At 44.3% G+C, this 24,014-nt stretch overlaps 1 protein-coding gene and 1 non-coding gene across 3 annotated transcripts in view; both read right to left on the bottom strand.

Moving 5' to 3' along the window:
• Positions 1–3,217: 3,217 nt before the first annotated feature.
• On the bottom strand, positions 3,218–3,355 carry LOC114810562. The gene has a single exon (XR_003758258.1). It is a non-coding gene; the product is annotated as a small nucleolar RNA SNORA7 (small nucleolar RNA).
• Positions 3,356–7,261: 3,906 nt separating this feature from the next.
• Positions 7,262–24,014, bottom strand: part of C3H10orf71 (chromosome 3 C10orf71 homolog) — a 67,232-nt gene continuing 50,479 nt past the window's right edge. For both annotated transcript variants that reach the window (XM_039911625.1, XM_029061402.2), the window contains exons 2-3: positions 19,029–19,106; positions 7,262–14,630 (exon numbers count right to left, since the gene is read on the bottom strand). In XM_039911625.1, the coding sequence (XP_039767559.1) occupies positions 10,099–14,472 (4,374 nt within the window). In that variant the 5' untranslated portion in view covers positions 14,473–14,630; positions 19,029–19,106 and the 3' untranslated portion in view covers positions 7,262–10,098. The remainder of the gene's footprint in view (positions 14,631–19,028; positions 19,107–24,014) is intronic.

Below are 24,014 nucleotides of genomic sequence, written 5' to 3'. Positions count from 1 at the left end.
CCTGCTGGTGAAGGCCTCATGGAGGAGATAGAATTGGTGGTCTATCAGCAGGAAAGTGGGAGAGAGGTTCAGGATAGAGGGAGGATATTAGAAAGAGAACATCAGTAAGACAGGAATGATCAAGGTACAGTGAACAGGTATTATTATTATCAGGAACTTGAGTTTTAGTCCTAGTTCCACCCCTGCATCAGTGATCATAATCATCATCATGATTCTCCTCACCAGCAAGAATCTGTTCAACTTCCACTCTGTATAAAATCAATTAATGATAATAACAATAATTAGAGTACTTGTTAAGTGCTTACTACATGCCAATCACTGTTCTGAGTGCTAGGGTAGATACAAGTTAATCAGGTTGGGCACAGTCGCTGTCCCACATGGGGCTCACAGTCTCAATCCCCATTTTTTACACATGAGGTAACTGAGGCATAAAGAAGTTAAGTGATTTGCCCAAGGTCACACAGTAAACACGTGGTGCAGCCAGTATTAGAACCCATGATCTTCTGACTCCCAGACCCGTGCTCTATCCACTACACCATGCTGCTTGTATTAAATACCAAGTAATCAATTAATGGCATTTATTGAGCACTTACTGTGTAGGGCACTATACTAAACCCTTGGGAGAGTACAGTGCGATACAGTTGGTAGCCATGAGCCCTCCCTCGAGGAGCTTACATAACCATTCCAGATAAACAAGAACTTAGACTCTCAGCTAGGAATTAGGGTGGGAAGGGCCAGGCCAGACATCCTGAGCCTACTCTCTTGAGAGGGAGAGTCCCTGAGCTGGACCAGAAGAAACTTAAACCTAGAAGTGAACCAAAGTTGGGAATTCAACAAGTTGAGTAGTTTGGTTTATGCCACCAGTTCTTTGTGATATTTCCATGACAGCAGAGTAACTTTGCACCACCTTCTATACAATGCTACTGTCCAGGAGATTCCAACCACGAGGAGGGAAAGAATGAGAAGAGCTTTGTCTGACAGTTGATCTTCATCTTTACCTGCCATTACTCTGTCAGACCAGTGGTCTGTGTGGCCTGGTCTTCTGTCTTTATAGCAACAGGATGCTTGGAGGTCCCATGGGATGGTTGTTGTCTTAGACATGCAGTGTGGTTTAGTGGATAGAGCATGGATCTGGGAGTCAGAAGTACATGGATTCTAATTCCTGTTATGTCACATGTCTGCTGTGTGACCTTGAACAAGTCACTTCACTTCTCTGGGCTTCAATTACATCATTTGTAAAAAGGGATTAGAAGCGTGAGCCCGACGTGGGACAGGGACTGTGTCCAACCTGACTAACTGTATCTACCCCAACTCTTAGAACAGTGCTTGGCACATAGTAAGCACTTAATAAGTACTATAATACTTCTTATAATTATTATTATAATTCTAATGTAGCATCTATCAACCCTAATCTTTCCCTCTGTATTCTCAGTGTTTCCCTTTAGTGACCTGTTTTGGACCATTTGTTTTCAGCCCCTTGGTCCTGAATTCCATATGCTTTCCGTCCACAGGGTGAAGAAGCATTTTCTTTTGTGGGTGTTGAATCAGTTACTTTCAAATTTAGATAGGGCGTTTCACTGTTCTGTTTTTGTGTGGGATCTGATGTACAAGAATCCCTTGTTGGCTCTACCACACATTTCAGGATTCTGTGGGTCTCAATCAGGTACCCTTTCAGTTTTCTTTTTTTTTTTTTTTTCCCAGTCAGTGTCCTTTTCCTTGTCAGTCTTCTCAGGAAATGGCATCACCTAGGCTGCATTTGGATCTGTATCCTTTAGGCAGCACTTGTTATCCACCCTTCCCTCAGCCCCACAGCACTTACGTACATATTTATAATTGATTTATATCAATCTCTTTATTCCCCTCTAGACTGTAAACTCTATGTGAGGCAGAACAAGTCTACCTACTCTGTTGTAGTGTACTTTGCCAAGTCCTTACTTAGTAAAGTGCTCTGCACCAATTAGAGTTCAGTAAATATCACTGATTGATTGACCAGCTGGCTCTCTGCATCAGGCTCTCCTCCTTTTCCTCCTCCTACTGCTCTCTTACAAAACCTACCTGCCCTGGTTTATAGCTTCTTATGCAATACCTGCCAATTCTAATAATCGTAGTATTTGTTAAGTGCTTGCTATGTGCCAAGTACTGTACTAAGCACTGGGGTAAGCACAGGATAATCAGGTCTGACACAGCACCTGTTCCACATAGGGCTCACAGTCTAAGGAGGAGGAGAGAATAGGTATTGAACCCACATTTCAGAGATGAAGAAAAATAAGCGACTTGACCAGTATCACAGAGCGGGTAAGTAGCCTCTTTTCCCCGACTCCCACTCCCTTCTGCATCATCTGTTCATTTATGTCTGTACCCTTGGACACTTGATATTCACCCCACCTTCAGCCCCAGAGGACTTATGTACACATCTGTAATTTCTTTATATTAATGTCTGTCTCCTGTTCTGGACTATATTGTATTATACTCTCTCAAGTACTTAGTACATTGCTGTGCACGTAGTAAGCTCTCAATGAATATCATCAATTGATTGAAGTGGCAGAGCTGGGTCCTTGACTCTCACACCCAAACTTTTTCCATTTTTTCCCTGCTACTTCCCAATCCTGAGGTACCCATAGAGACTGGATCCAGGGCCTGGAACTTTGGTTAGCAATCTCCTCTCTCCCTAAAGCAGACCAGCCCAGAGCAAAAACTCCCTTAAACATTTGTGCCAGGCCTCCTTCAGCAAATGGTCTGAAATACGTTAAAATCAAATATTGTAACCAAGGTGGAACCTTCCCCTGAAATTTCTAGATAATTGAGGCCAGACTGCATGATTTTTACCCGAATTATCCTGCAGATCTGACCTTGTCCGGCTAATTTGTGTTTTCATTATTTAGTCACAGCATTCATTACGTACTTGTCTAAAGTTGTTGAGTCGTCTCTGACCCATAGCAACTCCATGGACACATCTCTCCCAGAATGCCCTATCTCCATCTACAATCGTTCTGGTAATGGACCCACAGATTTTTCTTGGTGGAAATATGGAAGCGGCTTACCACTGTCTTCTTCTGCACAGTATTCATTCATTCGTTCATTCAATCGTATTTAATGAGCAACCACTGTGTGCAGAGCACTGTAACAAGTGCTTGGGAGAGTACAATACAACAGTAAACTTAAGTCTCCACCCTCGACTCTCTCCCGTGCCGCTGCTGTCCAGCACAGGGGAGTTTTTACCTGTGGCAGATTGCCTTCCACTCGCTAGCCACTGCCCAAGCTAGGAATGGAATGGATATGCCTCTGCCTGATTTTCCCTCCTGTAGCTGAGACTGGTAGAGTACTGGAAACTCTCCAGGTGTGATCCTGAGAGGGAATTAAGTACTTACTACATGCCAAACACTGTGCGAAGCATTAGACTCAGGACACACTTTCTCTATGAAGAAATCACCACTGGAACTCTGGCTTATCCTGTCATGATTTTGCTAATTTTATAGACACAGGCATTTGAGCCATTGTAACCATCAAGTAGAAGGGTAAGCTACCCCAGGCCAACCCTCTACCCCTCAGGTGGATAGGGGCCCATGAGTGCCAGGGAATAGTGAATTTCAGAGACTCCAGGTCTCTCTTTTGTTTTAAATGTTATTTGTTAAAAGCGCTTACTATGTGACTGTATTAAGTGCTGGAGTAGTTTCCTCATCTGTAAAATGGAGTTAAAATGCCTAGTCTTCTTGAACTATGAGCACTCTGTGGAACAGAGACTGGATCTTATTTGATCATCTTGTATTGGCCCCAATATTTAGCACAGTGTTTGGCATATAAATACTTAATCCCATTGCTAAATAATCGACCTCCCAATACAACGTGGGATTTAGGGGCCGTAGTGAAAGAGTCTTCCTAGGAATAGCCATTCACCAATATTTTCTCTTGATCACCTACTGGATACAGAGCACTGTACTAAGGGTTTGGGAGAGTGCAGTAGAGTTGCTAGACACAATCCCTGCTGTCATGGAGGGTTTTTTTAAACTTAAATGATATTTGTAAATGCTTTACTATATGTCAGGCCCTCTATTAAGCTGTGGGGTAGATACAAGATAATCCTACTGGTCACAGTCCCTGTCCCACATGGAGCTCACAGTCTCAATCCCCATTTTACAGATGAGGTCGCTAAGATACAGAGCAGTTAAGTGACTTGCTCAAGGTCACCCAGCAGACAAATGTGGAGCCAGACTCGTGCTCTTTCCACTAGGACACACTGCTTCTTACTGCTCTACTTTAGCTGAGGGGCTAAAGGCAGGCCCTGCTGTACAGGATCAAGGAATGAGCTTCTTGACCCAGGAAGGAGGGAAGGGGGTGGACTTTGGTCTGAGTAGAAAGGGTGGGGAGGGAAGAGGGCACCAGGGCCTCTGCCTACCTCTGGTGGCTATAGTTCGGTATCTAACATGCTTAAGTAATGTGGTCTGTGATCTGTAGGCACATCACAGATTCTTTCTTGAGCCCTGGGGTGAGGGTGGTTTTTATTCATTCAGTCGTATTTATTGAGCACTTACTGTGTGCAGATCACTGTACTAAGCACTTGGGTTTTCAATATTCAACCCCAGAACTCCCAGTATCTCTAGAGATTTGTGATTTTTGTGAAAAGATGCTGGTTGCATCCTGCCCACAAAGGCAATTAAACCTGACAGATAGGACAGTGATATGAAACTGGTTCTCTGTTTTTGGTTGCTTTTGCTGGGCAGCAGCTTACCTTTTCACCAAATAAGATCCCAGGAATAGTCCAGAGGTAAAGTTTGAGTGGGCCATTTGACACTCTGAGTTGTCTTTTTTGGAAGCTTAGGAAAGACGGGCCATCGATATTGTGCATCCTACTGAAAAGTCCTAATATGACACACTTTTTTTTGGTGCTTGCTTTTTTCTGGCAAGGTATTTAACCCAAAGGAAAAAAAAAAATTAAACCCACGAATGTCAACATAACAGGACAATGGCAATAGAGTTGTTGTAAACCAAATATATTTATTTTATTTGTGAATTTAATTTCACCTGTGCAATATGCCAATAGGACATTATCCAGAATGGCAAATGAGAAAGAGATCAAAAGCTCAAAGAACTGTTTAGAAAATTCATATATTCCCAGTTACATCCAATTACATTCAGAATACCAAATGTTATACCACCTGACAGGTAAGAAGACTCAATGATTCAAGTTGGTTGTCCTACAAGCTTTAACTTATGCTGGTGTTTGGGGGATCCTAGATCATAATCAAACAGTGGTATTTATCAAGTGCTTGCAATGAGCAGAGCACTGTACTAAGTGCTTGGGAGAGTACAATAGAATTAGCAGTCATGTTCACTGCTAATAACGAGCAGGGGGAGAGGTGATGAGTAATGCGTATCCATGGAGGAGAAATGGAATTTGATCTTTCATTTTCTGCCTGACAACTCGACCTGAAGTCCGTTTATCAATAATACTTATTGAGCACCTCCTGGGAGCTGAATACCGTTCTAGGCATATGGCAGTACAGTAGAAATAGGAGACCTGATCACTGCTTTCCTAGGCACTTTGTCACTGGAGAAGAAAGAAGGCTATTTATTGAGGGACAACTGATGGCTCAATAAGCACCAATGATGGATTGATTGATTGACTGACAGAGATTCAAAGGGAAGCCAAGGGTTTAGTCCAAGAATGAAGAATTAAGGAACTCTGCTCAGTGTCCCAACCTTTGCTTGAGGCCACACATCTGAAAAATATTCATGTGAAGTCAGCTTATAAGACAAAATCAGGCATTCCTTGCCACCTGGGTATCTGTGTGCCATAGGGCAGCTCTAGACTGCCTAATGCTTCTATTATTATCATTATGTTGATGTTTGTTATTTGCTTACTACATGTCAAGCACTGTACTAAAGACTAGGGTAGATACAAGTTAATCAGGTCAGAGCCGGTCCCTGTCCCACAATGGCTTCACACTAAAATACCTATTTTACAGCTGAGGAAGTTGACACACAGTTAGTGACTTGCCCAAGTTGTCATACAGTAGGCAACTCACAGAGTCGAGATTAAAGCCCAGGTTTTCTAACTCCCAGGCCCATGCTCTTTCCACTAGGCCATGCTGCTTCTCTTCCATCTCTACAATAGATCTACAACAGACATGGATTATATCTTTAATCCCAAGTAGTCAGCTGTAAACACCCTCAACTTTAAAAACAATTACATTTAGATGAGTGAGCTGCATCGATGGGAAGGTATGGTAGCCCTAACCAGTGAAGTTTGATTGTTTGCTAAACTTTCCTCATTCCTACCCAAGCCAGTAAATGAAAGTATTCAGAGTCATTTGGCATTATGATTGGAGAGAAGGAAATATCATTTAGAACACACTCAAAGAAACTGAAGTTGTCCATGTTGTTGCACTCCCATTGTTATTAAGATTGTTCGGATGCCCAACTTGGTTCTCATTAAAAGAAAAATCCATTGTGTGCTTTTAATATTAAGAATCGTTGTACTTACTGATCATTGGTGTTTCTGTGGGAAAACATACCATTCATTGATTGCAGCGTTTCAGGCACTACTATGCCCACGCCTCAACTTTTGTTGAGCTTTTAAATCTTGAATGTGCTGCATTGATTTGTGAAAATGTTAGATCAAATGCTTCTTCAACAGCCTTGCCCATAGAACTTCTCAAAGGTCCTTTCCACTTCTGTGACACACTGAGCCAATTCCTCTATTTTCAAAGGTGAAAACACACCACCTATCCCACTGGCCAAAGTGCTTGAAGGTTCTGTTCATCAACACTGAACTTAGTTAAAATGTTTCATTTTTTCCCTCCTGAATGGAATTGAATGTTTCTCTGGGAAGGGAAAATAGGGTCTTCAAAGGGCAGTGTAGAATTATAAAAGATCAAAAGGCAGAGAGCCTATTTAAGATTAGATAATCTAATTGGAGAGAGGGTGGTTTTAAAGAGCTTCCTGGCCCTTCCCCCACCAATGGACTCTTTCTAAGATCTAGCACCAGGATCATTGTGAAATCTACTCTCTGCAAGCCCCCTGACCCAGTTGACTCAGCTGTGAAAGTTCTGAAACCTGATTGTGAAGGGAAAAAAAATTACTAGAATTGTAAAACTCTATTGTCTAACCTATGATAAATTACTTAGTTGCAATTTAATCCAAAAAAATATCAGTAGGCCTCTTGGTATTTGTTAAAGGCTTACTATGTGCCAAGCACTCTTCTAAGAGGTGGGATGCATATAAGCAAATAGGTTGGACACAGTCCCTGTCCCACATAGGGCTCACAATCTTAATCCCCATTTTACAGATGTGGTAACTAAGGCACAGAGGAGTGAAGTGACTTGCCCAAGGTCACATTCCATTGCTGAGATTTAGGGTTCACAATGTTTATGTCTCCAGAAGAACGTTATCTATAAAACTCCATCGAAATACCCAGAGAATCTCCTAGGACCGTTCTCTACTTCCCTGGGATCATTTCAGAGCCAGACAGGTGTAGTTCTGTTGTTGGATACCAAATTGGCCATCTGAGAGGAAAACCGTGAGTAGTACATATTAAATGAGCAGAAAACCAGTACTCCAGTACATAGTCCTCTCTCTAGAGTCAGTTTTCTAGGCCCCATTACTGTCACCACAAAACATTCAGATTTGCAGTGTATTTTGAATGCATTTTTAAAAGGATCACCAGGCCCAACCTGAGAATTCAGGTTGGAAGGTCTGGACTACAACTGATGTTGGGAAGCAAAACTGCATTCAGTAATAATTTCCCATTGTGCTCTTCTTTTCCACATTGTTATTCTGTAGTCCATTAGACCCAGTTGTTAGGAAAGCATATTGCTGGCATGCTAATTAGCAAGAATTTTGCATTCTAAATTGGAAACTGCTAAAGAAAGTATGTGCTTTGACAGGGGGACATTCTGAATGTGCAGCTATCTGGTTCCATTGAGTTGGGCAAATATCAAAGGTTGGAATTTCAAATTGCATCCTGAATTGTGGATGATCCTGGAACAAATTTATCAGGGCTTGGCCATCCACCTGTTTCATAGGAAAAGACCTCCGTAGGTCAAGAACTCTCCCATCCAATTGATGTGGGCTTTCTTGAAACTAGGAGGACCCAGGCAAACAGATAAAAACAGTCAAAAGTTTGGAAGCATTTTGGAAACAAGAGTTTGCAATTTTTTTAAAAAAGGTACATTTCACCTTTAGAGAAACTATAGATATCAAGAGCCATTGCTTATGGCAACAAACATCTCAGAATGATTGAGAAAACAATTCTAAGAGAGCAGATCAAAAAGCTCTCAAGAAACCATTTTGTCTTCTGCTAACTACTGGTTTTTGTATATGTATTCTATTAGTCCAAGTCTCTACGCAAAGTAGGTCATCCGGGGCCAGAACTAGAAAGCACCTCATGCTACAGTCAAAAAATTTCACCTATAAGAACAGAAAAGGAAGTGACTGGCAGCCGATGGTATGTTTTCCAGGTGACACACAGAACTACAAAAAGCATAGGGTTTTCCATGTCACATGCATTAGGGTGTCTTGGCAAAAAGGAAAGAGTCACAGACTACAGTCCTTTGTGTCCAGAACATTATTATTTCATACAGTGCAAAAGTCATCATAGCCTTCAAGGTGCAGGTGCCTAATCACACACTTTTTTTTACACTATTTGATTCGGGAACTAACCAATAAACCCCACAACCCAAGGTTGTCCAAATCTTCATCTTTGGGATTGAAATCAAGGCCTAACTGCAGGTGACCTCAAAACAAGTCAAGCTCATCTTGGTTGCAGGTCAATAGCCACCGTGGTGTGAATCAAACTCTGTAAAGTGAATACCTGCACTGGGTTGTATACCTGAGATGCTTCTAAGCTGAGCTGCTCAATTATAATTGTGCCATGCATAGCATGGAATACTGTTTATACAGTCAGATGAAAGGTACAAGGCAAAGATGGCAGACATTTTACATAGGGTGACTGTAGGTATTATGGGAACATTTCCTTTTGAACATTTGAAAATGGCGATTTTATTTCACCCCTTTTCCTAGAGAACGGTACCGGTCCAAAGACCGAAAACCACCTGCAAACTCTCTTCACTTTGAAAAGTTAGCTCCTTCCTCGTATCGGAGCGTGGCTTGTTGAAGAAAGTTTCCTCGAGAAAAGCAAACCCTGTCTAACCAAATAAGCACTTGAACAGAATTCTGTTGGGTTTCTCTCTTGCAGGGAGGATTTGCCCAGCTAAGATTCATCCTGAGATGATGTGGCCAATGTCAGTTTTCTAGTACTATCTAGGTGGATTTTGAGTGAAACCTGCACCAGATATCTGGAAAACTGTTGCTGTATCTTTATCTCATCTTGTGATGAAGGCTGTGCTTTTACTGTATATCCAGTATACAGTAATAGAGTTCATAGGAAAATCTGGGTTCTTTTCAGTGTACACCAGTGCCTGCAAGTCTTTTGGGTTTACTGGGGTGTTTGAATCCAAACTCAATTAGAGTATTCCAGCCAAGTGCCTTTGCCATCCCAGGAAGCTTACTATCAGCGGAAGAGGGAGTTGGGATGGTTCTAAATACAACAGTTTTAACAGGGAGCCGGTTGTCACCCTTGGCCACCTCAATCTCGAGCAAAATGGCTTCCTGGAGAGGAAATCCTCAGTGCGTCGGTGGAAGCAGCAATGATCACAGCCGGTGAGGAGAGAGATGGGAAGGAGAGGAGGGATAAGGGTTCTTTTATGGGTCCACTGCCTTTCCCACAGATGGGCCATTTTTCATTCACCCAAACCAAAATGAACTTCCAGAATTGGACGGGGAATCTGTTCACCTTCTTACCTCCCCTGCCCGGAGAGATAGAATCCTTTGGTTTCATTTCTCTCAGAAACCCGAGGGCCATCCTTGGCGATGGACTGGAAGCTCCTTGTGGGCAGGGAACATATCTACTTTCTACATCTCTTTCATACTGTACTCTCCCAAGCTCTTAATACAGTGCTCTAAGCACAGGAAGTGCTGAATAAATAGGATTGATTGATTGACAGGTCTCAGGTGAACATTTGCGGAGCTCTCTGAACATCTGTAAAAAGGAAATAGTTCTAGGAGGGGAAGGGTGTTCTTGACTTTAGTCATTTTGATTTTTCAAGAGATCCCTTCTGCAGCAAGGTCCTCTAAATCATTCGTAGAAGTAACATCCAGACTTGTGGCTTCATGTGCTGTGGTTTCTGAGCTCTGGGGCATCTCGTCAGTGGGGTGACTTTGCGCGACACCCCCAGATGCGCCTAGGTGTCTTGAATCCCCCGGGCTTGGATACCTCTTCTCGGTCGGTTCCATTGTCTGAGCATTCTGCCTAAAAATAGGAGTGGAGAGTTCAGAAGCGGACCTCAGAGGGGCTAAAGAAGTCACCGATAGAGGCTGGAAGCCAGGGTATACCACGTGAGGTGAATTGAAAACTTCTGGAGAGGCTGGGTCAAGCGTGTCTTTCTCAGAGGAAGGGATGGAGACTTTGACGTACTTGCCTGTCTCTGGATCGTAAAAAGTCTTAATTTGTACTTGAACGGGTAGATCGAAGACAAAGTATTCTCCGGAGTGGGGGTCCTGGAGGAGCTTCCGCTGAGTTGCCGGGTAGGAGGGCACCGGGGTGACCGACTGGATGATCCGTTGCCTCCTCCATATGGGCTCAGGGAAGGTGGCGACAGAGTGGCGGTGTGTGGAAGGTGGAAGGGAGTGGACAGTAGGGAAGGTGACTAGAGAAATCTCACTGGGAGACAGAGGCCTTCCCCACGTCGTACCTGGTTCATCTGCTTGGGGTTTTTCCTCCTGTACGTCAGCGTGCTTTTCTTGTTGCGGGTCAGTCGTTCTCCTCTTGTTTGCGAGTTTCTTGGCCCGGCGGAGGGCCTTTTCAGTCTTGGGTGGGACAGCGGGTGGCTTCCCTGCTGACCTTTCCACATGCCCGGTGGGTGGTGACTTCTCGCAGGGAGATGTTGAGTTGGCAATGTGCTCAGAAAGCAACCCTCTCTGGGAGGAGTCCATCCGCCCTTCAGAATATGGATCGAGAGGGTTACATCCCATATTCCACCTCGGTAGACATACACCATCCTCCCTCCTTCTCATCTTAGTACTTGACTTTGTTTCTGGTACCGGGCCGGTTAGGTGCGTGTCTAGGCCTGACAGTGGGCTTGTTACTGTTGAGCAGGCAAAATTCCCCTGCAAGGTATCCCGATCGTCAGAGCACTCCTCCAGAATCGCGCTGGTGGCAGGAGAATACCTACTGCTCCCTACTAGAGAATTTGCCGTAGGAGAGCTCATCATCTCTTCTGGGCTTATGTGTCTCACCGAGGACCCTGTCCTAGAAGCCGATAATAAGTGACCTTTAAAACCCTCTGTCTGTTCTTCCAAATGGGCGAGGGCTTGGTTGGGGGAGAGGTGTCCCTCAGGATCCACACTTGATAAAACAATGGCTGGTTTTACTTTCTCTTTGTTTCTTGGCTTGCTCTCCCGGTGGCTTCCCACAGTGCACTTTGGTACCTTTCTCGATGCACCATCCTTCATCAGCACATCACCTGGCAAGTCACCCTCATCTTCTGAAGGGATAACTCCTGTTCCAGGAAGAGAACGCCCCACTCTGGATGAGATCTGCCTACCGTGGTTTGTAGCCCCGAAGGCTCCTTTACTTGCCTCCGAGGGTTCCACGGTTGACCCAGAGGCCTGGCCCTGTTGTTGACGATCGGGTGTGTCTTGGGCCTCCTGGTAAACCTGGTTTCCCATCTCTGCCCACTCCGCCATTGCCCTGGTGGTTTCTCTCTTACCACTGTTTGACGCCTCTTCAGACGACTGAGTTCTCAGCAAGGGCAACAAGATGGGCTTGATCACAGGAGTTGACTTGAAGGTGTTATCTTTAATTGTAAACACAATGTGTTTGTGGGAACTGGAGGAAGGTGATAACTGGAGATCTTCTTTAAGGGGAAGGAGGACAGCTGTATTTCCACCTGACCAAGTCTCCTGGCAGTCGAGTTCTTTAGGGTCATTCATCTGTATATCTCTCTTTCTTTCCCTCTGCATCATGCTCTCTTCGTCTCCCTCTTCTCTGATGGTGTCACCATTGACCAGAGCAGAGTATCGCAACTCCTCTTCTCTCTCTGTGTTCTCTTTCTTCTCTCTCTTTTGCCTCTCATCCAGGCCACTCTGCCCCTCTTCCCTTTGACTTTCTGGAAACCTTGCTTTCTGCCACGGCTCTCTCGGAGACTGTAGGTCCTCAAAGGAGGCGAATGATTGGTCAGATGAGCTGGTGCTAATTATAGCTTTGTTTTTGAGGCTTGGGAAAAAATCGGATTGGCTATCACTATAAAATACATCTTCTTCCTCTGGGGACAGTGGAACCGGTGATATTTTCTGGCTGAGATTTGCTTTCTGATTTCCAGCTTCTCTCTCTTGTTGATTTTCTTGTGAGATGGATCTTGGCATTAAGTTTTCAGGGCAGTGATTACTCAATTGATTTTCACTGCTATCTGCGGCGTCTGTACCATAAAGTTTCAGTGAGGGCAAATGCTGACCCTTCTTAAAATTGGGTTCATTTAACTGGTGCCCTAAGCCCGGAATCATTTTACTGCCCTCGGGTTCTCTAACGAGATCTTCAGCCTTGGAATTGCTTTGTTCTGGACCCTCTCCATTGATGTAGAAGGGAGGTTCTGTTAAGATCGGAGGTGAACTTAGAGACAGATAATTATCCATGCATTGTCCGTTTATGTATTTTTTACTCTCCTCCTCATTATTCTCATAAGGCAAAGAGGGGAAGAGTTGTGGATTATCCTTAGTAGACATGTCCTGTGGGCTTTCTTCAATCAGGTTGAAGATTCCATTGCTGACAGTCTCTTGTTTGACATAATCCCGGCCTTTGATTTTCTCATCGAGACTTTTTAAGAGAGGCAAAGGACTGTAAGTGCTCTTTACACGTTTTCGAACATCCTTGAGGTTGAATAGCAAACTAGGCACTTTGGACTTGTAACTGTCTCGAGATTGATAATCACTAAACCCCCGCCCCTCCTGTTCTCTACCTTCTGGTGCCTTTTCTGGGAGTGGGGGGGTTATCCGAGCCGATTGATTTTCCAAAGAATTTATGACCTGTTTGGTAGGTAGGATGGGAGTCAGTAGCTTACTGATGTTAAAAGGAGGGCCATAAGCTTCACTGGCATCCACTGAGTTCACCCGTTCTCTTACTGCATCATTTTCATTATGCGGCTCTACGGCATCCGGACTTTTATTTAAAGAAGAGCCTTGTCCATTGATCTTTTTCATTTCGTTTGCTCCTTCCCGTCTCATCTCCTTTCCCCTCCTGCCATTTTTTGGTCTCCGCCACGGGGCTTGGGTGCTCACCATCTCAGAGTTGGGTTCTGAATGAGAAGGCTTTTCTTTCCTGGCAAGGCCCGGGAATTCAGAGGCCGATGGATCGGAAGTGACTTGGGACCCGGAGGAGCAAGGAACGACCTCTCCCTGAATGCTCTCTTCCTCATTTAAGGCCACCCTGGTGTGGCTGGGCGACGTTTTACATTCAGATGTATGGGGCTCTCTGAATAACGGCATGTCATCGTAATGAAGGAGGACCTTGGTTTCGGGTGGAACTTCGGTAACCTCCTGCCTCTCGAGCATCTTCTGACTATGCGTATTCCATGACTCGAATGCGCTGTTTTCACTGTGAAGGAAGCTCCCTTGGCTTGCCCATTCTTTACCCTTGCCCGTCTTACCCCTGCTAGGCTTTTGAGGAGGGTGGCCGAGACTCGCCTGAAATGAATCGGTGGGTTCCGGCGGGTCGGGACTGAGGCCGTCGCGGTCATATGCCAGATCCGAATGTTCGGACGAATCTTCCGGCGCCTGCTTGGCACCAGGCCAGCGTTTAGTTTGGCTTGGGTCTGACAGTTCGGCAGGCACCTTCCTGACCGTTAGAAATGCTGAATCGAAGCAGAAATTAACTCCACTCCCGGGGCGAAGGGAGCATTTTGGAGAGCTTCTCTGGACAGCCTGCTTATGGGCTGGGGATGAATTGTTGGGGCGCTGGCTTTCTGTCCTGTCAAAAGTCTTAATCAGTGACGATACCTTGGAGATGGGTTTGCTGCTCCTCAACCCTGACACTGGCACCTCCAGTGCTTTCCTTGCTGGCGGGGGCAGTGGCGGGGTACCACCCTTGGGATATCTCTCCTCCCCTTGAACGTATTTCGGTAACCGTTGGAATGTTGAGGCCCAGGTCGCGCGTTCATTCCCTTGGGATGGTAATCTGTTACAGAGGTTGCTTTTCTTGAGCACATGGCTTACGGTTCCCTGGTGAAATTTCCCAAAGAACTGGCGAGAGATATCTGGCGAGATGACGAGATTGGAGTCGTTGAAGGATGCCTCTTCAGCAATACACAAGCTCCTGAATGCCCGGTCTGTAAGACTGCTCACCTCTCGATCTGCATCATCCAAGACGCTCCCAATGCTCGAAGAGTCGCTCAGTCCATCGGAGCATTTCTTATTCCCCTGCATTGTCCATGTCAATCGGGAAACTAACTTCCTCTTCTATGGAGTGAAAGGCCTGGAGTCTTTTCTTTTTCCCACCCTCCTTTGTGGCTGACCAATAAAAAATCCTCCCTCCAAAATGGGAGCTTTCGTTCACCCGGTGCGGTCACATGAGATCCTTTTTTCTGAAAAAACAATAATAATAAAGTGTAAATCATGATGCTTTATAAATACTAACTATGGTACTTGTTAAGCACTTGCTATGTGCCAAGCACTGTTCTGAGCCCTGGGACAGACACAGGTTAATCGAGTTGGACACAATCCCTGTTCCACATGGGGCTCATACTCTTACCCTCATTTTACAGATGAGGTAACTGAGGCCCAGAGAACTGAAGTGACTTGCCCAAGGTCACACAATAGACAAGTGGCAGAGCCTAGATTAGAACCCAGGTCCTTCTGACTCCCAGCCCTGTGCTCTGTCCACTAAGCCATGCTCCTTCTCAATCATGTCTATATGAAAAGCAAAACACAATGTGGGATATTTATCAGGCCTAAGATTTTCCAGGACAGAAGGTGGGAACATTCTAATTGGTAAACTATCTGAACGAGGGCCAACTACATGCCAAGCACCGTACTACAGGGAAGCATCACTCAGCAATCGATGGTATTTATTGAGCGCTTACTGTGTGGAGAGTACCGTACTAAGCACTTGGGAGAGTACAGTTGAATAGAATTTGTAGACCTGTTCCCTGTCCACAACGTGTTTAAAGTGTAGAGGGCAGCAAGTGTAGGCCTTCTCAATTCACAAGGACGATAGCTGACGGTTTGCTTAACTGGTGTTTGGAACAACAAGCGTTTGAAGAAATATCTTGAATCCTTCCCCCAAAAGGTAGAGGATAAAGTAAAATAACCACAGTAGTCATCACTAGACCACAAGCTTCTTGTGGGCAGGGAAGGCATCTACAAACTCTGTAATATTGTATTCTCCTAAGTGCTTAGAAGAGTGCTCTGCCCACAGTATGCACTCAATAAACAGGGTTGTTTGAATGATCACTAAGTAAGTTGTCAGAAGCTCCAATTCCAAGGCATCACCTCTCACTGGTGACGTGCTCAGAGGGTTTTGTGGTGAAGGGAAAAAAATCCTGAATCCCACTCCTCAATGTGCTGGAAAAGGTACCTTGCTGATGACCTCAAGGAATGGGGAGTTGGGCGTCAGAGTAATTCATTCAATTGTATTTATTGAGTGCTTACTGTGTGCAGAGCACTCTACTAAGCACATGGGAAAGTGCAATACAACAATGAACAGTGACATTCTCTGCCCACAACAAGGTCATCTGGAGTTGGGAACAATAAATATTTGATGAAATATCTTGAACTCCTCCAAATAATGGAAGAAGATAAAGGTAAAATCACCACAGAAGTTATTTCCCTCTTTCTTTCTCCCTATTCCTTCTCTTACCTGCCACCTATCTCCCTTTCATCTAATGGTAAGAGATCTGAGATCAGACCCAACCCTGGGGCTTTTTTTCTCCTTGTTTATTTTTTTCATTTTTTTTCTTAAATGATATTTGTTAAGCACTTACTACGTACCAGGCACCATACTAAGTGCTGGGGTAGATAAAAGATAATCAGGTAGGGCAGAGTCCATGTTTCACATGGGACTCACGATCTTTATTCCCATTCTACGGATGAAGTAACTGAGGCCCAGAGAAGTTAAGAAAGGAGGAGAGAGGGCATGATTAAAGGGAGAGAGGGAAGGTTAGCAATTTGCTAAGCCATTCCTCTCCACGGCTCCAGGATTGTTTGTCCTACATTATCCACCTGGACTCCTGCCCCATTGGCTTCTGCCATAGCTTACCCAGCTATAGAATTTGACAGCCTCCAAGGCTGTCTTCTAGGTGGAAACAGCATGGCCTAGTGGAAAGAACATGGGTTTGGGAGCAGAGGATCGGGTTTCAAAATCAGACTCTGCCACTCGTCTACTGTGTGACCTTGGACAAGTCACTTCACTTCTCTGGGCCTCAGTTACCTCATCTGTAAAATGGGCACAAAGACCATGAGCCTCACATGGGACAGGGACTATGTCCAACCTGCCTAGCTTGTATCAACCCCAGCATTTAGTACAGTGCCTGGCACATAGGACATAACAAATACCATTAAAAAAACTCCCCAAACAAATCCCACAAAAACAGCCCAGGAGGCTGGTGATTGAGAACCGGAGGTCCTCTCTTCTTCCTGTTCCTCTTTCTCCTCCTTATTCTCTTTCTTCTCCAACTCCTCCTCCTCCTCTTCCAGTTCCTCCTCCTCTCACTCCTCCTCCTCTTCTTCCTTCTCCTCCTCCTCCCAACTCCTCCTCCTCTTCCTTGTCCTCTTCTTGCTCCTCATCCTCTTCCTCTTCCTCCTCCTCCTCCTGTTCCTCCTCCTTCTTCCCCCTCCTCTTCCAGTTGCTCCTCCTCGTTTCCCCTCCTTCTCCCCCCTCCTCTTCCATTTCCTCCTCCTGTTCCTCCTCTGATTCCTCCTTCTCCTCCTCTCCTCCTCCTCCTGTTTCTTCTCTCCTCCTCCTCCTGCTCCAACTCCTCTAGTTCCTCCTCTTCTTCCTCCCATTTCTTCTCCTCCCCCCTTCTCTTCCTCTCCCTCTTCCTGTTCCTCCTCCTCCTCCCCCCATTCCAAGCACTTAGTACAGTGCTCTGCACATAGTAGGTGCTCAATAAATACTATTGAATGAATGAATTCTTCTCTTCCCATCATTCTCCTCTTCCTCTTCCTCCTCCTACCCCCCCCCCCCCACGCCTCCTCCTCCTCCTCCTCCTCCTCCTCCTCCTCCTCCTCCTCCTCCTCCTTCTCTTTCCTTCTGCAAGACACTGTAATCCACATAAGATGTACATGGCCATTTTGTTGCTCCCCTCACATCCCCATCTGGGGACCTTTCCGTCTTGGGACATTTCTGAGGTAAGGGATCACCTAAAGGAAGCTAGGCCCAGTTAGTTTTAGGGTGGTGCCGGTGTCCCCAAGTGATCACAGAAGCAGTCCAAGGAGAAGGCTGCTAGCTACTGGGGAATGGTTTCTTCTTGAGCTAGGTTTAAACTTGGTTTAGTGGTGGTATTTTTTAAGCACTTACTGTGTGCCAAGCATCGGACTAAGTGCTGGGATCGATGCTAACAAATAGAGTCGGTTTATGCTGAAATATCTAGGCATTTCTTCTAGAACAGTTTACACTACCTAAGTATATTGGAGAATTGAGGCAATTTCCCCAGTTATTACTTGAACACCACTGAAAAAATGGAAAATAATGATTGGAATAACTGCTCATTCAACCAATTCCTTCCTAGGCAGTGAGAGAAAATCCTTGGTAATAATAATGATAATGATAATAAAAATAATAATGAAAATTGTGGTATTTGTTAAGCACTTACTATGTGCCAAGCAGTTTACTAAACAGTGGATCGTCAGGTCCCACATGGGGCTCTCAGCCTAAGTAGGAGGGAGAACGCATATTCAATTCCCATTTTTCACTTGAAGGAACTGAGGCCCAGAGAAGTGAAATGACTTGTGCAAAGTCACTGAGCAGACAAGTGGCAGAGCTGTGATTAGAACCCACATCCTTTGGCTCCCAGGCTCATGCTCTTTCCATTAGGCCAAGCATTCTTGGGTCCTGAATTATCAGGATAATTGGCTCAATTTTCTACTTCACACTGCTCATAAGTCTCAGACATGTGGCTATAATATGAGTTAGTGAGCCCCCCCAGAGGGGCAGAAACCATAGCTAATTCCCACCTGTGCGTTCTCTCCCAGGGCTTAGTGCAGTGTTCTGCACACAGAAACCACTTACTAAATATTGTTACTACCGACGTTTCAGAGGCCCAGTTTCAAATTTTAGACCTGCCACTTTCCTGCCAAAGGGCAAGTTATTTAATGCTTAATTTCCTCATCTGAAAAATTGGGATAAAATACCTGTTCTCCCTTTCCCTTAGAGTGCGAGCCCCATATGGGACAGGGATTTGTGTCTAATCTGATTATTTTGTATCTATCCCAGGATTTGGCAAATACTAAGTGCTTAATGAGAAGCAGTGTGGCTAAGTGGAAAGAGCATGGGCTTGAGAGTCAGAGGTCATGGGTTCGAATCCCGCCTCTGCCCCTTGTCAGCTAGGTGACCTTAGGCAAGTCACTTAACTTCTCTGTGCCTCAGTTACCTCATCTGTAAAATGGGAATTAAGACTGTGAGCCTCACGTGGGACAACCTCATTACCCTGTATCTAACCCAGTGCTTAGAACAGTGCTCTGCACATCATAAGCACTTAACAAATACCAACATTATTATTATTAATGAATACTGTTATTAGAATTATTACCATCATTATCATCGTCGAGGATATTTATTGAGCACTTACTGTGTGCAGAGCACTATTCTAAGTGCTTGAAGAGTACAATACAAATGTTATTATAGTATCTATTACTATTATATCATTACTCTAAATGTACAAATTTCATGAAGTTCAGTAGTGAAACTGGAAATGAGAGGAATCCCAGTTAGATCCTTCTCAGGAACCTTCCTTTTTATATGAATGTATACTGGAAGAGCATACCTTTTGGAGATTTTCTCCTGGGCCTCTGTATATTTAGAACTTCCTCTCATCCTTGGGTTATGATTCATTGCTGCCCATCTATAGTGAGAAGTTGAAAATAGTTCAGTGGAACAGAGTTAAGCAAGAATTGTCTTAATCTAAATATTTCAATTGTATTTATTCCAGTTTCAATCGTATTTATTGAGCACTAACTGTGTGCAAAACACTGTACTAAATGCTTGGGAGAGTACAATATAACAGTAAACGGACACATTCCCTGCCCACAATGAGCTTACAGTGTAGAACGGGCAGAAAGACATTAATATAAATAAATTACAAATATGTACATAAATGCTGTGGGGCTGGGACAGGGGATGAATAAAGGAAGCAAGCCAGGATGACGCAGAAAGGAGTGGGACAAGAAGAAAGAAGAGTTTAGTCAGCGACGGCCTTTTGGAGAAGATGTGCCTTCAATCAGGCTTTGAAGTGGGGGAGGGTAATTGTCGGATTTGAGGAGGGAGGGTGTCCCGGTTCAGAGGCAGGATGTGGATGAGGAGTTGGTGGCGAGATAGACAAAATTGAGGTTTAGGGAGAAGGTTGGCATTAGAGGAGCAGAGTGTGTGGGCTGGGTTGTAGTAGGAAAGTAATGAGGTGAGGTAGGAAGGGGCAAGATGATGGAGTGTTTTAAAGCCAATGGTAAGAAGCTTTTGTTTAGTTCAGAGGTGGATGGGCAACCCCTGGAGTTTCTTGAGGAGTGGGGAAACATGTCCTGAACATTTTTATAGAAAGATGATCTTGGCAGCAGAGTGAAGTATTGACTGGAGTGGGGAGATACAGGAGGCTGAGCGGTCAGCAAGGAGACTGATATAGTAATCAAGGTGGGATAGGATAAGTTACTGTATTAACTTAGTAGCAGTGATACACTTGATCTCCAGATCTTTGGAGTTTGTGATTCTGCCACCTTCAAAACAAAGGCAGTTGTTTCCGTAAATTGAAATAGGTGTCAAATTTCCCCCTCAGTTGTGTCATTTGCTCTCAATTCAACAGTCATTTAGGAAACAGTTGAAGACATCTTGATTTTTTAATCTTGACATCATTTCAGATGGAGCCAACAAAATCTAGGGTCCCAACAGTCGATTTTCACATGCTTAGACCATTTAATGTCTTTGGTTAAAGTAAGGAAAGTCAGTTCAGTCAAACACAAGCCCACTTAAAAAGCAATAGTGTATTACAGTATATCATTTATTGTTGGCATAAGAATCTAGTAACCACTCTGACAGCTAAGAGTACCCAAAACTGCCCAAGAGAATTTGAAGAGTGCTCAGAATGAAGTGTAAACTAATTAAAATGAAACCATCATGTAGATTTTAAATACAGAAAGTATCAGGGGACTTGATTTCCAAGGTCTTTCCTACATGGACGTTACTGTCTTGGCTCTAGCTCAGGTCAGTGAAATAATAAACAATTATAAAATTAATTCTAAGCGTTTCTCATGATACATCCCACCGCCCTCCCCCCCCCCCCCCACAAATCTTTCTGTGGTTGAGCCTAGAGAACCTAATCTCTCCCCCACATGCCTCCTGGGGCCTTGGTAAGGGTGCAAGCAAAAAATCCTTTTGAGGAACAAAAATGGGCCCATTTCTACTCCAATCTTGGTTCAAGAGAAGAATCCCTCCCTGCAGACATGGTGGTTTACCCAACTGTTGGAAGCAACTCTTATCTCATCTATCTCATTGCTGATCTCTGGCTCATGCCCTGCCTCTAGCCTGGATTCCACCCCCCCCCCCCCGACCCCTTCATATCACATAGATGATCACTCTCCCCACCTTCAAAACCTTATTGAAGGCACACCTCCTCCAAGAGGCCTTCCCTTCTCCCAATCCCTTCTGTATCACCCTTGCGCTTGTGTTCTCTTTATTCACCCCTACCTCAGCTCCACAACACCTTTGTACATAGAGAACCAGTGTGGTCTCCTGGATAGAGCATGGGCTTGGGGTTAGAAGGATCTGGGTTCTAATCCCGGCTCCGCCACTTGTCCGTGTTGTGACTTTGGAAAACTCACTTCACTTCTCTATGCCTCAGTTACCTCATCTGTAAAATGGGGATTAAGACTGTGAGCCCCATGTGGGACAGGGACTATGTCCTACCTGATTACTTTGTATCTACCACAGCACTTAGTACAGTCCCTGGCACATAATAAGTGCTTAACAAATAACATTTTAAAAAAAATCCATAATCTATTTATGTTATCTCATCTGTAAAACTGGGGAGTGAGACTGTGAGCCCCACATGGGACAGAATCTGTGTCCAACCTAATTCGATCTTATCCACCCCAGCGCTTAATACAGTGCCTGGCACATAGTAGCGCTTAACAAATACCATCACTATTATCAATGTCTGTCTTCCCCTCTAGTCTGTAAGCTCATTGTGGGTAGAGACGTGTCTCCCAAGTGCTTAGTAAAGTGCTCTGCACATAGCACACAATAAATATGATTTATTGATTGATTTTTCTATGCCATTTTCCAAGTGGGAAAGAAAATGCCTTCGCTAGGAACAGGGAGTTTTCTGAGTTGCAATTTCTATGCTGCCTGAATGAGCCAGTCAGATTTACTTGTGGATACCTTCGAGAGAAGAGGCTATGGGTGGTACTCTTCTTCCTATTTAAACCCACATAGTGATTTCCTCTAAGAACACCCAACTGTTTCCTCTCCCATGGCGAGAAGAGTTATCAACTCACTATCACTCCAAATTGATTAAACATCAGTCCTGTGTAGAGCAGTGTAGTAACCACACGGGAGAATACAATTTAGTTAGTATACATGGTCCTTGCTCTCAAGGAACTCCTAATCTAGTAGATTTTACTCCTAACCATTCCAACCTTACTTGGCAGTTGAGAGTTATTATTTTCCCACCCATTCACTGAAGCGCAGAGAAACAGCTTGTACCATCATCCCATAAAAGTGAGAGAGCCCAATCTAGAATTTACTGCTCTTTCATTCCCCTTTTTATTCTGAGACTAAAATATGCTTCATTCTGGTCATCCAGGAATAAACAAGGGAGAGTTTCCTTTGTTCGGAACCAAGACATTGTGAAGCGTTTCTAATACTGTCATAGTCGATAGAGCCCGGGCCTGGGAGTTAGAGGGTCATGGGTTCTAATCCCAGCTCTGCCACTTGTCTGCTGTGTGACCTTGGGCAAGGCACTTCACTTCTCTGTGCCTCAGTTACCTCATCTATAAAATGGGGATTGAGACTGAGAGCTCCACGTGGGACAGGGACTGTGTCCAACCCGATTTGCTTGAATCCACTGCAATCCTTAGTACAGTGTCTGGCACAAAGTAAGCACTTAACAAATACCATTATTAATAATAATATCAATGATAAAAGCTAACAATCAATCATATTTATTGAGTGCTTAATGTTTGCAGAGCAAGTGCTTGGGAGAGGACAATACAATGAAGTTGGTAGACATTATGGGTACACGAGAAAGATGTGCCTAGCTAAGGAACGAACAACTACAAAATGTTTGGTTCCTTGGAAGACCTTCTTTGATTTGTAGGCTATCAGTTTAAAGCATTGCTTTACAGTGTCACTTTATGTGTTGCTTCTTGTGATTGGTTTCCCCAGACAGGATCTTGATTAGCTTGTATCTACCCCAGTGCTTAGAACAGTGCTTGACACACATTCTTGATTCTATTTATTCTTGATTCTATTTATTGCTATTGTTCTTGTCTGTCCGTCTCCCCCGATTAGACTGTAAGCCCGTCAAAGGGCAGGGACTGTCTCTATCTGTTACCGATTTGTACATTCCAAGCACTTAGTACAGTGCTCTGCACATAGTAAGCGCTCAATAAATACTAGAATGAATGAATGAATGAACATAGTAAGCTCTTAATGAATATCATCAATATCGTTACATTATTATTGCTGAGATCTGGTTGGCGGAGTGGGGAAAAGAAAACGGGAGCGACCCTGGCAGCTTTTGCCAAGTATTTCATGATTCATCATTTGAGATGTTCTAGGGTTCTCGAAGAAAACTAGATCAGGGTATTGTTTTAAAACGTGCTTAGTGAAAACTTTGCAGTCTGGGTGTGGGGCGGGGTAGGGGACGGGCAGGGAAGGAAGGCAGTTAAGATTCCAAGCTTGCTTCTGGGGTGATGATGTGGTTACAGCTAAAGCATCACCAAATCTGCTGAGAATTTCATACTTAATACTTTTAAAAAAGTCCTAGAAACCCTGAAGAATACAAGATCAGGTTTCTGTTTCAAAACATACAGAATGAAAACTGCAACCCAACTTGGTCCAAGCAGAAAGGTGGGGAAACTGAAGGGGAACAGATCAGGAGCAGAGAGTCTTCCCTAATACAGAACGGATTCAAAGCTTGCTCCCGGGAGGTGAGGCGGTGGCCACGTATGCCAGGCTGGGGAGTGAGGAAGACAAGAGGAAGGCCCGGCACTGCTTGCTTCCCAGGACCCTCCCTGGTTTTGCTCTTACTGGCTGAAGTGAAATTTAAAGGAGTTGGTAAAGTCTTAAATCATCCCCCTGTGCTGGCTTTATGGCAGGGAATGTGTCTGTTTCTTGTCTTACTCTTCCTGCTGCTTAGTACAGTGCTCTGCACACAGTAAGCACTCAATAAATACGGTTGAATAAAGCGATTCACCATATAGCGGCATCGCTATCCTTAATGGCGTAGTTCCTCTGTAGAGCCCACCCGATCTCTCTCACTGTTGTTACTTCTTGTAGAGACTCTTCCTGAAATATCTAGAATATGATAATGCTGAATTTGAACAGCTCCACTTAACAAAGTTCCTTACTCAATAAAACACCACTCTCGACGCCTAAGGACGTCCTTATTATATATAAATGTATAAAAACAAATGGGTTTCCATTTGGGTGTTCAGCTCCAAACATTCATTGGATCGGAGATTGCTTCCAGACAATGGGACTGGCTGAGAGGGACTGGGGTATGAGAATGGGAAGAGGAGAGAGGGAGGGAAGTGCGGCTTAA

This window comes from Ornithorhynchus anatinus, chromosome 3 (genome assembly GCF_004115215.2).
Source record: "Ornithorhynchus anatinus isolate Pmale09 chromosome 3, mOrnAna1.pri.v4, whole genome shotgun sequence".
NCBI lineage: Eukaryota > Metazoa > Chordata > Mammalia > Monotremata > Ornithorhynchidae > Ornithorhynchus > Ornithorhynchus anatinus.
Note: the sequence above shows the minus strand (reverse complement) of the source record. Positions and strands in the feature narration are given on the sequence as shown.